Source organism: Morone saxatilis, unplaced genomic scaffold (assembly GCF_004916995.1).
Source record: "Morone saxatilis isolate NCDOM2014 unplaced genomic scaffold, NCSU_SB_2.0 Contig19, whole genome shotgun sequence".
NCBI lineage: Eukaryota > Metazoa > Chordata > Actinopteri > Moronidae > Morone > Morone saxatilis.
The window spans coordinates 9,864,732-9,878,681 of NW_023339751.1; the positions used below are offsets into that span (position 1 = coordinate 9,864,732).

Below are 13,950 nucleotides of genomic sequence, written 5' to 3' on the forward strand. Positions count from 1 at the left end.
TGTCACAATAACCAGTAAACTACCGGAGGCCACAAGATGTAGATGTTTGTTTAATTTTGATAAACCAACCCTTTAATCCCCAATCTACCAATTTCTGATCTGTGATCCTGCTACTATTATCTATGAATTCCACATTTGAGAGCAGCATAGACTAAGAAATGCGAGAACACAGTGCATTTTCCTTATGCGAGTGGATCGCTGAAATGTCATGCGAGGTGACAGGCAGAGCTGTCAGGTCAGATGTGCGTCTCCACTCTCTCGTCTTTCTCCCATTTTCTTTACTATAATGGTGAGAAATGTGTGCGTGCATCAGTTCCCTGTAAACGGCCACAAAGTATCTGCTTTGTGTGTGTGTGTGTGAGTATGTGTTTGTGAGGGAAAGGCAAAGTCTTGGGGGCTCAGAGGGAGAAAGAGAGGCTAGACAAGATTGGTGTGAAGAGGGATGCTGGAGGTGTTTTTAGGGTTTTGTTTTTCTCCCAAAAAGGAGTTGAGGGTTTGAAGTAAACAATCGCCATGAGGGGAAGTAAAGCATTGACAGACATTACAGCCAAAGGGGCACACAGGGTGACTGACCATCACAAGCAACACACTGCTGACCTCACACAACTCATCTATGTACATATCAACTACTAAAAAGGTGTAATAATCTTTTTTTCCATTTTTCCGCTGCTCTTTTCAACACCAGTTGTGTTTCTTTTTGCTAACTTGCAACCACCCCCCTAACCTTTCTCTCCCTCTGTTTCTGTTATTCATGAGGCTGAGGTTTCATTCAGGCCATATGTTCTGGCGGATGCATGCTTACAGTCACACTCACTCACACACACACACACACACACACAAACACACTCATATTCATGAGCTTGTGCTCTCATTGTGTCCATATGCTGTCTCTGGTGTTGTGCTGCTGCTCTGCTGCTCACAAACTGGCCCTTTCACCGCGGCCTCAGCGACAAGACCGAAGCAGTCACCCCCCCTACCAGGCTGCCCCCTAATCAATTACGTACCCCTCATATACACACACACACCCACATACACACAATGGCTCCTTCAGTCTCAAAGCTACTCTTGCTGGGGTCCTCTTATTGGCCCCTGTGTGACTTTTAGGGCCTCTCTGTTTAATAAGGTGTTATAATCAGACCACCAAGGGTCTGTGACACTGAGACCTACTCTCCATCCCTCACACACTGACTGAGCATGACAGGAGTTTGTTTGTGTGTGTGTGTGTGTGTGTGTGTGTCTGCAGAAGGATGCTATGCAGGGAACAGAGAGGCAAACTATCAATGAGAACAATAAGAGAAGCGTTCCATTCTCCCGGACTTGTAAATTATGTTAAACGCTAAGGGGCCTCTGTTAACTATTGTGGGGATATTGAAATCCCCCCTTTACATTCTAACAAGTCAAGCACATAAGAGACATAAACCACTTTCTGTTCTGCATCAAGAGAGGCCGAGTCACAGCAGAGGCTCCTACAAAAGAGGAGGGGGAAATGGGGAAAGCTGCAGCCAGCAAAAGTGTGTGTGTGTGTGTGTGTGATAACTTTGTCAGTGCATGTCTTTGCTGGCATCACAGCTATTGTAGTGCAGGTGTGGACAGAAGACAGAAGCAGCTCTGTGTGTCCTCTGGGGGCCTCTAACACACATGCCTCTGTCAGCAGAGCTAGGCAGAGACTCACACAAACCCCTTTGGCGGGTGGATCTTAGAAGCTCATTGACTTTTGCACGAAGGCGCACTGGATTTTTAATCTGTATTCTGCCTTGAAATGATGATTCGCCGTTGTGGTTTAACCTTTTTGTCTGCCTGCCTGTGTGTCTTGCAGGGTCGCTGTATTAGTTTCCAACGAGTCAAAGATGGGGACTCCACCCCGAACCACCAGGCTCCGCCTCGCACACATCACTCTCCCTCACGTCCTCCTCCTCCACCCGCCGAACAGCGACCTCTTGTCTCCAACTCGGTCCCCCGTACAAAGCCTCCGTCGAGAGGGCCCCGCACCACGCCACCCTCCCGCGCACCACCTTCTGTGATCCAACCCCCTCCAGGTCCACCCCCAACTCGTGCACCCCCTGGGCCTCCAGGGCCTCCGCCATCTCGACCCCCACCCAGGCTCTGATGATTGAAGAGAGAGCATCCAATGAAGAACATCAAGTTGTTCCATAAATAAAAATATGTCCTCCTTTCACCCCAAAGACTGAGGCAGCAAAGAGGTGTAAAATCTTATAAGGCAGGAGCTCTGACTGGAAGCTCTGTGCTTTGTTGCTGGACAGCAAGAAAATATTTATCTGATATCCAAATCAGCTACTGAGTTTCATCAAAGATAACATTTTTATAGAAACATTATAGAAAAGACAAGCATGTAGTTACTTGATTAAGCCTGTATGTACAGTATTAGAAGTCATGTTGATTTAAGTGGTAAGAGTAAGTGCAATTCTTTCTGGTAATTCAACATAAAGGATCGATGTGTTGTTGAAAGTTAGATTGTGACTGTTTGTGCATGAATGCTGACGGTAAGTAGACATGTTTACTTTGGGTTTGTGGAGAATAATAATGTTGAACCAGGATGTGATAAAAATACAGCATGTAGTGAAAGATAATGTTGGTTATGTTGGCTTTGGTTTTTAAACATTTACTATCTAGGGTGCAACAAATCACTGATTCATCATTTTAGCTTTTCAACCAAAGAAACTTTTTCTACATCCTAGTTAAAATTTAGTGCAAGAGTTCAGTGACCTTAATGTAACTGCAGGGCAGTTTCTCCATACTTTATTTATTGTAATAAAAGCCCTGTCTGCATCTGTTTTCTATTTAGTATCAGGTGGGTTTCTGGGTTTTCCAATCTCTGAGGGAGGGTAAGATCGAGGTGGATATAAGGAAGCATTGGGGCACGAAATCTGATGTATTTGTGGTCTCATTTGCACCTTCAAGTGAAAGTTTGCATTGAAAGTTTGTATCTTCAGGGTTCTCCTGTATACTGCATTTACTGACTGAAATGATCATTTGCATTATTTCTTTATTAATAACCTTTTGTGTCTGTCTTCAATAAAGAAAATGGGTTTTTTTATGTGCTGGTTGGCAGTGATTTCTTACATAGTTATTACAAAAATATGGCATTATATTTCAATTAGACTTTTTTTGCTCTGTCATATTGCAAATCAGCTTACAAACACATTGAGGTCAGCGCAACAGAAACCTAATAGCATATTTATTAGTTAATGGGATATTGCAGGATGAAACATTTGGTGATGTTTTAATTAAACTAATTACACTTAGGGTATTAGGACAATAATAACCTATCAATGACATTTTTATAGGTAGTCTGCAAAATTAATACTAAATTCTTAAAGAGTTGCTTTTGTATGCTTTCAAAGTCACATTCACTGCATTGATATATATCTTTTCTTACTTGTTTCCACATCCTGCAGTGAACTTAAAAAAAAAATAAACTTATGGAGACAATAAAGAGTGCAAAAAAAAATGAAGTAGCCTGAATAGTTTCTGAAGTGACTTTATATACCTCAGCACTGATGGTGCCTGATCTGAGCATATCCTGAATCAGTTCAGGACATCAACGCCCCTTCTCAGAAACACTGACACTGAGTCTAGACACAAAAGAGTGCAATTAGGAGGTCAGTCTGTCACTACATGACTCATTTTGCTGCAATCCATCCCGGGAAATGAATCACACAAGGCTAATGGTATGTTAACTCGCCCTGCACAACAACAACCTACAGCCCCTTTTCTCTGTGTCTTTAAGGAGCTGCATTGAAGGCACACTGTCGCATGAAAACCTAATCGCAGGCTGGAGATAACTGCAAGTTTCTCATACGGAAATTGTTAAAGAGGAAAATATGGATTTAAACCTTACAGTGCGATAACAGCTCTGAAAATGTATATTTAAAGTCATCTTTAAATGCATTCATGAATGCTCTTATGCACTGTTAATAAACCAGAAGACAACAGCTCCCTCCAGTGACAAAATAACGCAATAACAAACAGGCATTACTCTTCCCAAACCAGTCTTATTGTCTGTCTGCATATCTAGAAAATGTTTACACATAAATACATCTTTTATATCGATCAAAAGGGAGAGTTTTATCAGATGCATCTGTGAAAAAATCACAGTTGGGTGATTATTTTTGACAGCGATTCCATTTAGTCTGTCAATATCCATCAAGGCAGGGATGGCACATTCAACGCACACTGGATACTGACTGTTGAGAAAGCTGTCTGACGTTACTCATTACACATTTCTGGAGCTTACAGAGATGGAAACAGTTTAAAAACAAACTGGTTCACCTTCAATGACTGTCAGAAACACACACAGACAGACACACACAGACAGACACACACACACATATCCAAGGTGTATGTCTACATTTTAGTATGTTTATGAACACACCACCACACACACACATCGTATTTAAAGTCCATTGAGTAATATAAGTATGTTCTTCAGGCTTTCCCCTTTCTCTTCTGCATTTTCTTTCCAGACAGCGCCCCCTTCTGGGCTCCTCTCACCATGCCCTTGAACTGGCCCTGCAGTTTGGCACGTTTCCTGTGAACACACGAATAAAAACACGTTAGTGTCTGACAATCTTGTATATAAACCAATGTCCTCAGAGACATTTATGAAATTCTACGATGACAAAAATGTTTCCAATACCTGCGATTGAGCTGGGCCTTCTTCAGAGGGATGTAAGCGTAAGGATCAAGCTTTCCTTTTTTCTTCACATCTCCTTTTCCTTTCTGAGAGACACAGTATGAAAGAATAAACATTAAGGATTACAGTTTCTAACCAACAACTCCTGCAGTGGTGTTTCTACATGCTGTTGGACTCACCTTTGACTTGTAGTCTGAACCAGTGTCTTCCCTTCCTCCCAGGGGTCTGTGGATACCTGAGCCCCCGGCTGAGAGCAAAAAAAAAAGAAGTGCTTTTTAGTCTAAATTTGTAATGGACATGATGCTTTTGGTTTGGTTGAATGTAATCTTACACTCTTGCCTATACCTCAGGCCATCTATAATCTGATTTACTAATACTGAATGAATTTACTATTCATTGAGGGTGTTTGCTACCAGCCATACCTTTATATTTTAGCTGGGGTTCAATGTCCATGTCCTCATCAAAGTTGCCATCTTGGAATTTCCTTTTTTGTGTCTTTTTCTGAAAGTTATTAAAAAAAAAAAGATAATTAATGAAAATCAGAAACAAAAATGTCGAGATAGCGCTACATAATTACTTTTTCACATATAGAAGTACTCACACTCTTGACTCCAGCCTCTTCCAGGATATCTTTCATCTCTCCCTCATCTGTGGGAAAAATAATGGGTTATTGTCACAGCCTGTTCATAAATAAAGCAAAGTAAGAAGACAGCTGGATGAACTACAGGATTTACTCTAACCTTTTCCATCCTCCTCTTCATCCTCTCTGATGATCAGCCGTCCATCTGATGTCACCTTGAAGCCGTGCTCAACCTTGGCACTCTTTTTCAGCGAGGGGTTGGTGGCTGAGAGACAACAAAAACCATGTTAACAAATAACCTCCACACAATACAGTGAGCTCTTTTTCTTGACAAATTTAAAATGCAGGATTACAGTAACTATTTATTACCTAACACTCTCTGGGAAACCTTGGGATCCAGGAAGTTAAGAGGGTCATCTTCCTCTCCTTCTTTGAGCCAGGCCCGTCCTTTCTGCGGTTTGCCTGCTTTCTTCTGAGCATTACCGGCCTTTCCTTCGTCCTCCGACAGATCACTGTCTGATTCTGCAAGGATTTCCTCAATACTAGAGAGGAGAAGACAGAACGTTATTTAGGAGGAAATTAGGAATATGTATTAGGGAAGAGAGGACTTTGTGTTTGAGGGTAAGCGGTATACCTCTTGCTCTTCACTTTAGGTGCCTCCTCTTCGCTCTCGGAGTCGTCCTTCTGCTCTGAGGCCTGTTTCCGCCTCTTGGTGCGAGCCTCAGCCTTGCGGATGTTTGCAAGCACCTTGTGGTGTTCTGCAGGCAGCATGCTCTTCACAAGTTCAAAACTGGAAATGGAGAGCGGATAATCAGACACATACACACAAGCGTACACAATGCTACAGTGACCGGTGGAGGTAGGGAAAAAAAAAAAAAGATACAAAAGAGTGGCACAAAAATGTGGACATGTGGAAGCATCTTATTTTCAGCCCTAAACTCTATTCCCAAACAATCAGTGTAAGAGGAGTCAGCTGTGTTCAACTCAACAAACAGCTGGTGCCATTGTTAAACAAAGCATCCCTTTGTTAGCATATGATTATATTATTACTAACATCATCTAATAATTACACTGGAGAGTGCTTAATCAGTTGTGTTTACAACAAAACTGTTTTGGTTAACTAGTAGTAGACAAACCAACAAAAAAATCAAACCAGATGGATCCCTGATGATCAATTACTGATCAAAAACAGCACAGAAATCAATCAGTTCAATTCTGTTCAGTTCTTTTAAGAATACAAATCTGAAGAGACACTTAAAAATGATACATACAAATTCAATTTTAATAACTCTGTGCTGATATACAGTAACTTGTCTTTCAATTAAAAGGGATTTAGTGATACTGCTGTATTACACGCCACTTTATCTTAATCAGAGGCACAAGTTAGGTGAATGATGCCCAGTTGATGCTTATAGTATATAAAAAAGAAAAGAGAACCAGCACGTACCCAAACTTTCTGATGAACTTAGTGAAGATGTTCTTCAGTTTGGTTCTGAAGTGCCTCCTCACATCATCTTTGATGCTCCCAACGCCCTCCATCTGAACACAAGACAGAAAGTGAGGTCTGTATTAAAAGAGGGCACAGCTAACTCATATAGTGGAGTCAAACATCTATAATCCTGATGCTTACCATGACAGTGGCATGTGATGCCAGCATCTTAGGGTCCATGATGAAGAGGATGACCTTGATGAAGCTCAAGGCGGCTTTGACTATCTCTCTGGTACGAGACGAGAGCAGCAGACAAATATTGTGCAGCAGCTGCTCCCTGGTGTCCGCGTCTATAGCGTCTGAGAAAGAAAAGGCACCAGACTTGAGTCCACCGGTCCACAAATATAAGCATCCAAAAAGACCGGGAGGAACGTGAGCGGGCCTACCTTTATATTCAAACATTATTCGGGTTAACGCCAACACTGTACAGGTGATCATGGTGACGGAGCCCGTGAGTCCTGCGTACACCAACACCAAATACTGGTCCATGGCATCTGGATGAGATACTCAGTTAGTACTTTAAACCCTCACGGTCCACCTCTCAACTCTTTAAAATGAGAAACTTATTTCCAAACATACACAACAAAAGTGTGTTACCTTTTGTGTTCCCACAGAAGCGGATAAATGCATTTCCTATTTCCACCAGCAGATTGTAGGCGTTCTTACGAGCTCCGACAGACACCTCCTTGGTACATATAATCACCTGAAAGAGACAACAGCCTCATGAAGGTGATAAATGTCAGTACTGTGCTGTGTTGTGTGTGCTTGCCAGCGCTTATTTGTGTTTGTACCTCTGGCAGCAGTGCGGTGATAAAGTCTTTGTGTTCTTCATTGAGCCTTTTCACGATGTGGATCAGACACTTCAGTCTCGGCTGAGAAACCGCAATAAAAAAAACAGAAATATACGATCAGACAGCACTGTAAATCAAGGTATACAATCCCATCTAGAGTCTGGTTTATTTTATATCCCTCAACACGGCAGCCTCACCCTCTTTGCTGGCGAAGAGGCGTTTTTCAGAGTCTCGAGCAGGACAACTTTGAGTGTTTCCAGATTAGCCACAACAAACGACCTACACTCCTCTCTCTCTTCTCCGCACATCTCCTCCAGCACACGGTACGCCTTCTTCTGCATGCCTGGCTCTTTGGTCTGAAAGCAACAGACACAAAGTTAACAAGAAATATTTGAACTGAAACTGTGGACAGGCCGTTAAGCGCACTGTTTGACACTTACCTCTAAATACGGCCTAATCAGCTCAAATGTTTTAGTCATGGTGGCCGTGTCGACAGAGGGAGCCATGGCAACCACAAGGTCCATCATTGAGAGCCTGAGAGAAGCAGACAGAACAGTGAGTACATTGATATCTATTCTAATGCAGACACAAGTCCATAGCAATATTATTCACATTCATGACCCACCTTGTGAACTCGGTGGTGTCTGAGCTGCTCAGTCTGTCTGTGGCTTTCTGTAGGAATGTGCAGATCATCTGAGGATGATCGTTTTGGTTAGTGAGCCACCGGCACAGAAAATATGGACAATGACAGGACAGACAACCAAAAATGATCAGTTCTGTAAACAGGGGTTTTCTGATGCATGTTGTGCAAATAAATCTCACCTCTGTTTCAGTGACAGTTAAGTAGACTTTGATGGTGTCTAGTATAGCCATCCTGTAAGTGCCAGACTCTCCAGCTGGAGGCTGCTGGCTGTACACGTTGAAGAAGATGGGTAGAAAGTTCTTGGCGAAGCGGCCCACTTCTGCCTTTTCTTCCGCTACAAACATAAAAAGCAGACACATCACGGTTTTGGAATGATGATTAGGAGTAAGCAGTAATTTTTAATGCATCATCTCTCTCTGTGAACATGTGTGACTTCCTACCAGTGGAGCAACTCTTGGTGATGACAGTACGTAGAGCCTGGCACACCGTGAGTCTCAGGTCTGGCTGTTCGTTAATGGCCATACCGAGCACACGGGCGACGCCTTTGAAGGAAGTCAGCAGGTCCACGGGACATGTACAGAAGCCAGGGAGCATGGTCCAGATCTGAGTGAATGGCAGACATACACTTCTAAACAACTCATTCACTGGAACTCTTTATTCTGAATACATCAAAGTTAAGTCAGCGTAGAGTTACCTGTAGCTGTAATGTCTGGTAGACTTTAGCCTCAAGTTTCTGTCCCGTTTGTTCCAACTCTTCAGCTACAACACAAGAACGGAGTCGTCAGTCGATACACATTAACCCTGACCACTTTAAGTAGAGCGTCACACACTTGGTTTACCTCTCTGCTTGAGTGTAGTGGCCAGAGGGAGGAAATAAGAAACGAAGAAACCGAGGTGAGTGTTCTTCACATGATCCCGTATGACAGGGACCAGCCAGCTGCGTGGGAACTCCAAGTCATCCCTGGTGGGGGGGAAAAAAAACCAACAAGTTAGTTAAACCACTATTAATGACGAGAAGCCCTCTCCACAGTGTTTGTGTGTCCACTTACTCGTAGCCAGTGATGTTCAGAGGCACAGCGCCCAGTACAACTTCAGGCCCCATGCTCTCTACAGCTCCTCCTACAGCCAGGTCCAACTCGCCACTGTAAGGGAACTGAGGAGTGGAGCGCAGGTCTGCCAGAGACTGCAGGGACTGTCCAGGAAACAACACAAACACTCAGGCAAACTTTTCATCTTGCCGTACTTGCATAGTGGCGAACTACAGAGTTTTGCGACTATACCTTGGTCATGATGGGGTGAGCTTGTTTCCCTGCAACTCGATAGAAGCAGCCGAGGATCTGCAGCACAAATGGCCAAGAGGCATGGAAGCGATAGGACAGTCCTTCTTCTACGATGCTGAAACACACACACACAGCCACAGTTATCATGAGTCTCTACGAAGATAAGGGGGGAAAGACTGAGGCTAGCTTGGCAAACAGTTAGGAAACTTACCGAAACATTTTGCAGACATAAGAGGGGTTTCCGGCAGACGCTGTGGCAGTGATCATGCCCATTTCCTCCATGTGAGGAGCAACACATTCAGTCAACAAAGTCTGAAACGGATCATATAAATAAATCATCAATTAGGGCTTTACAAAATGAAAACTGACACTTGCAGAAAATGTCCGTTTAAATTGAGGGAATTTACTAATTTTGCAGACTTCACTGTCAGGAATAAATCTTTAAAGATTCAATTTCAATCCAGAAACACCTCCAATCAACTCTGGAGTTAATCAGTGTGAATGTCCTGAAGATGGTGTTTTTACCTTTAGTGTATTGGTGGCTGCAGAAACCACCTGTGTGTGTGGCGACAACAGGCAGGACGTGGCGGCAGAGAAGAGGCGAGGGAGGTGACCCAGACTCAGAGAACTCTGTAAACTAGACAAAAGATACACAGACTGTTGACTAATCTGACTAGAAAAAAAAGATGATAATCACAAGAAAATAATTTGTTAGCACGGTTTATTACCCCGCCAAGTGAACATGTGCTTTCTCCATGACAGCGAGCCAGGCCAGCAGAGGCTGCAGGTCGTTCTCACTGGGCAGGTAGTCGTACAGAGCCTGAAGATGAGAATTAGCTATTAGCTTTTACGCCACATTATGACTTTGGCTCTTTGGTTTTGTTAGTGTGTTTTCCTCACCGTAATGATCTGTGCGTTGAGTTCTGGTGAGAGGGTTGAAGCATTTGGCTTCCCGCTGAACAGCCTATGAAAGGCCTGCATGGCACTCGCCGTCACCAGCTACAACCAGAAACACAGTAGCCATATTTAAAACAAAAAACAAAAAGGCCACATCTGAATATCCATGTAGAGGAACAAAGGCTATCTGGCTGCACCTATGAATGTTAGTGTGCTCTCACCACATGGCTGAGTGTCATCACTCGCAGCAGAGTCTCACAACAGGATTTGACAGCTCCCAGAGGAAATGTCCCCATCAACTCCTTTAGGAGACCCAGCACATGAAGTGTAGTAGTGTCCTCTTTGCTTGCCATGGGTGAGGGGGGGGACAGACATGATAAACTTACGAACGGACTGTGAGAATGACATTGAATCTGATGATCATTATCTCCAGTCAAAGCAATCGTACCTCCTGCCTGCTCCATTTCTTTGATGCAGAACTTGGCTGTGGTCACTGCAGCAGGGTGGTGAGTTGGTGCATTCTCTCTAAACAGGAAGTCACTTCCTCGGAGAACGGCGCAAACACCTTGCTGTGCTGCTTTACGTACCTGAGAGGAAAAAGTGGACATAAAAATTAAACAGTACCAACATTGTAGCATCTCATTTAAAAAGGTCCAGTGTGTTACCGATTTTTTGGTGGCAATCTATGTGATAATTTAAATTAAACAGCTGGATAAGGATAGCAGAATAACATTTAATGATCCGAGTATGCTGCTACCATTATAAACTAATGAAAACATACTTATATAATATTGTATTTCTGCCAATAGAGCCTCCTAAATGTTACACACTGGACTTTTAATGTTGAATTCAACATGTAATATCCTGAGGCGGTCACTATTAGGCTGGTGATACAGACCTTAGGCTTGCTGTGCACTGTGAAGCTGAGAAGGCCATGGTAAGCCTGAAGAGTTGTTGGGTAAGTCCAGACTGATGCATCCTGCTTCCTCAACAAAGTGGCCAGGCAGGACAGGATCTATAGACGCAAAGATGGCTAAATAAATATCTTCTGCAGTCTTCAACAACAAATAATAAAAAATCAAAATCAAAAATCAAATCTACTCACCCATCGGAGAGCTGAGGCGGTCTCTGACGTGGCCTGTTTCGACATGATGTCCATCAGAGCCTTGGTGGTGTCCGAGAACTTAGACATGAGCACTGGAGCAGGAACACTAGAAAACACAATACACTAATCAGATAAGAAACACGTTATCTATAACTTGCCTGGACATGCCTGAAGGAGTTTGTTTCGGAGACAGAGGAAAAGTGGTTAAAGTCTAACCGTTTCATGACGAGGTTGAGGAGGTACGCCACCGCAGCCTGTGACTCTGCTGAATCCACAACCTCCAGGGTGGTCATCTACAAAAAGCACAGGCATGTTTAATTCTCAGACACAATACATTGGTTCACTAATACTAAAGTTGTTTGGTAATGTCTTGTAATGTAAACATATTAAAAAAAAAAAAAAAAAAGAAGAAGCAGCACTCACCAAAGCAGCAAAGTACTCTGTTTCAGTCTCCTTCCCTCCTTGACCACGGATCACCTCGGTAACAGCTGCCAACACTGCACAGATCTGTGAGACACATCAGGCAATACCCTAAATTATTCAACTTTTGCTCCAAACGCAAAACAGCTATTTGACTACAACCATTACAAATCAGCCTTATGCAGTTATTTATTGATCTACATTCATTGTACCGCCTACCTCTTTGTGAGCAGCTGAGTTGGACTCCCAGTAGCGCTGCACCTTCCTGAAGGTCAGGTTGGAGCAGTCCGACAGGCCGCTGAGGAAGGTGCCAGAGGTCCTTTCTGAAAACGCACCATCTGGCTCCTCTTCCATACAGGCGTCCTTACGGGCGCCCCCGCCGAGCTCCAGCGGACCCGCCTGGAGGTCATTGTGCAGCTTAAGAGCGTCAACCGTCAGATCGCTCTTACCTGTAGGTAAAAGAGGCACAACATTACGTTAAACTGAACTCCCCGTAAGACAATAGAAGCCGTCCTAGAGCACGATGGGGTTGCATTCAGATATCAGAGTCAAGTGACTTTGGGCATAAACAGGAATACATAAGAGACTGGGGTCCGTTAAGGCAACTACAGTGCTGCCTTTAGGTATCTAGACTAATCTTCTTGCAGGTGTTATTTTTATATCCATGCTGGCTGAACAATGCAGGATTTAAATGCCTTTTTTTATATTAAGCCCCCATATTCTAAAACAATGCAGATGAACTATGATAGACCTGACGTTGATAGATATTTTCTGAGTATGTGTTTCTTTTGCTGAGGACCAGAGGGAAGGCAATGACCTCACATAACAAGGATGAATTGAGGCTTGGTGCGACACAGACCTGGCAGAGCATCACCAGGAAGGGTACCAAGTATCTGATGATGTCTATGGATTACATTCTTACAGCTGTCATTAACTGCAATGGATCTGCAACTAAATACAAAATATATGTTGCTATAATTGTCCAATTATTATTATATATCTATATACTTATAGTTAACTTTTGATCACCTGAAATTAAGGGGAGTCTATGTGGCGTTATTAGTTTCCTGCACTCTTCACCCATGTCGTGGAGTGCAACAGCTCAAATTACAGCTTAAAGTCAAAATCAGATTTAAAATCATACATTTAAAAGCCAATATGCTGGAGTACACGACGCCAACACACAATCAAATGCCAAATACTTCCACATTCATTATAACACTTATTTGCCTTTAATACTGTCAATAATTCATAAGTGCTGAGCTCGTTTCAGGGTATCAGTCATTAATAAACTTAAATTATCTTAATTTGGTTGGAACGACACGTGTGTCTTTTTGCTCCACACAACCACCAAACACACAGTTGTGTCACCCATGTTAAACTAGAAGACTGAACCACCTAAAAGTCATTTTCTGTGACCAGAGAGAAAATAGAGAGATAGAGAGTCAGAGTCCCTGCTCGACAACTTTATTTGGGGTTGCTGGGTGAGTGAACATGGTTGCGGCGCAACACTAAATGAGCTGCGCAGGTTAAAATGGGGGGGGGCTTTGTCTCTGGCTACCATTAGCACAGCCGGAGACCCACGTGGGTGGAGCTTTACCGGTGGGTCGGCTGAAGAAGGCTTTTAGCAGCCTGGCCGGAAACGGACTCTTCTGCGGTCGAGTCGTCTATTACTGTGTCCTTCTTCCACTCGTCCACTCTCGCGCGCACACGCGTTTCCCGACCCCCCCCCCCTTCCTCCCCCACCGACCACCACCCCGATTGACCATTTATTCCGGGGTTGAAAGTAAACACGACCCGACTGTCCTGCGCGGCTCCATCCATGACTCTGTCGCTCTCCAATGACGTCACGGGACGTGCTCACATTGTCTCCGACCGCTTCTGTATGTTAGGTGACAGCATGGTGGCGCTGTGAAGCGTTTGCAATGTAAAGTTTGTTGCAGAGTACAGTTTATCTTTATGATTATATTGGATAGCCGACATTGACTATAGCGAAGGCAGTCGAGTACTGAGGAGAATGCCTTAGGAGCTCGTGTTTTCTTAGGATGACGTGTTTTACCGACAATCGGATCTCTCTCTCAGTTAGCGTGT

The 13,950-nt window shown here is 43.5% G+C and overlaps 2 protein-coding genes across 2 annotated transcripts in view; one reads left to right on the forward strand and one right to left on the reverse strand.

Annotated features, from left to right (window-relative positions):
- antxr1d (ANTXR cell adhesion molecule 1d) overlaps window positions 1-3,055 on the forward strand; it is a 22,539-nt gene extending 19,484 nt beyond the window's left edge. Inside the window, exon 18 of the mRNA XM_035663118.1 lies at window positions 1,817-3,055. Within this exon, the coding sequence (XP_035519011.1) occupies window positions 1,817-2,107 (291 nt within the window). The 3' untranslated portion in view covers window positions 2,108-3,055. The remainder of the gene's footprint in view (window positions 1-1,816) is intronic.
- A 428-nt stretch (window positions 3,056-3,483) lies between these two features.
- Window positions 3,484-13,517, reverse strand: rrp12 (ribosomal RNA processing 12 homolog). The gene is made up of 34 exons (XM_035663117.1): window positions 13,460-13,517; window positions 12,079-12,308; window positions 11,863-11,946; window positions 11,656-11,732; window positions 11,440-11,545; window positions 11,233-11,349; window positions 10,782-10,921; window positions 10,556-10,682; window positions 10,338-10,436; window positions 10,166-10,257; window positions 9,963-10,074; window positions 9,649-9,749; window positions 9,438-9,552; window positions 9,207-9,349; window positions 8,997-9,118; window positions 8,852-8,916; window positions 8,598-8,760; window positions 8,337-8,491; window positions 8,140-8,207; window positions 7,955-8,048; window positions 7,712-7,870; window positions 7,515-7,595; window positions 7,321-7,426; window positions 7,110-7,217; window positions 6,865-7,022; window positions 6,682-6,773; window positions 5,869-6,024; window positions 5,604-5,776; window positions 5,395-5,499; window positions 5,256-5,302; window positions 5,077-5,155; window positions 4,834-4,901; window positions 4,658-4,740; window positions 3,484-4,549 (listed from the first exon to the last, which is right to left on the reverse strand). The coding sequence occupies exons 2-34, from the start codon at window positions 12,211-12,213 to the stop codon at window positions 4,447-4,449; spliced, it is 3,633 nt and encodes a 1,210-aa protein (XP_035519010.1). The 5' UTR covers window positions 12,214-12,308; window positions 13,460-13,517; the 3' UTR covers window positions 3,484-4,446.
- Window positions 13,518-13,950: the final 433 nt, after the last annotated feature.

Excerpts from the sequence above, each read along its gene's own strand:
- rrp12 (XM_035663117.1), bottom strand. The coding sequence starts at position 12,213 with ATGGAAGAGGAGCCAGATGGTGCGTTTTCAGAAAGGACCTCTGGCACC. Across the intron at positions 7,871-7,954 it reads TGATTAGGCCGTATTTAGAG|ACCAAAGAGCCAGGCATGCA; the intron begins GTAAGTGTCAAA and ends TGTTGCTTTCAG. Across the intron at positions 7,427-7,514 it reads TCACCGCACTGCTGCCAGAG|GTGATTATATGTACCAAGGA; the intron begins GTACAAACACAA and ends TGTCTCTTTCAG.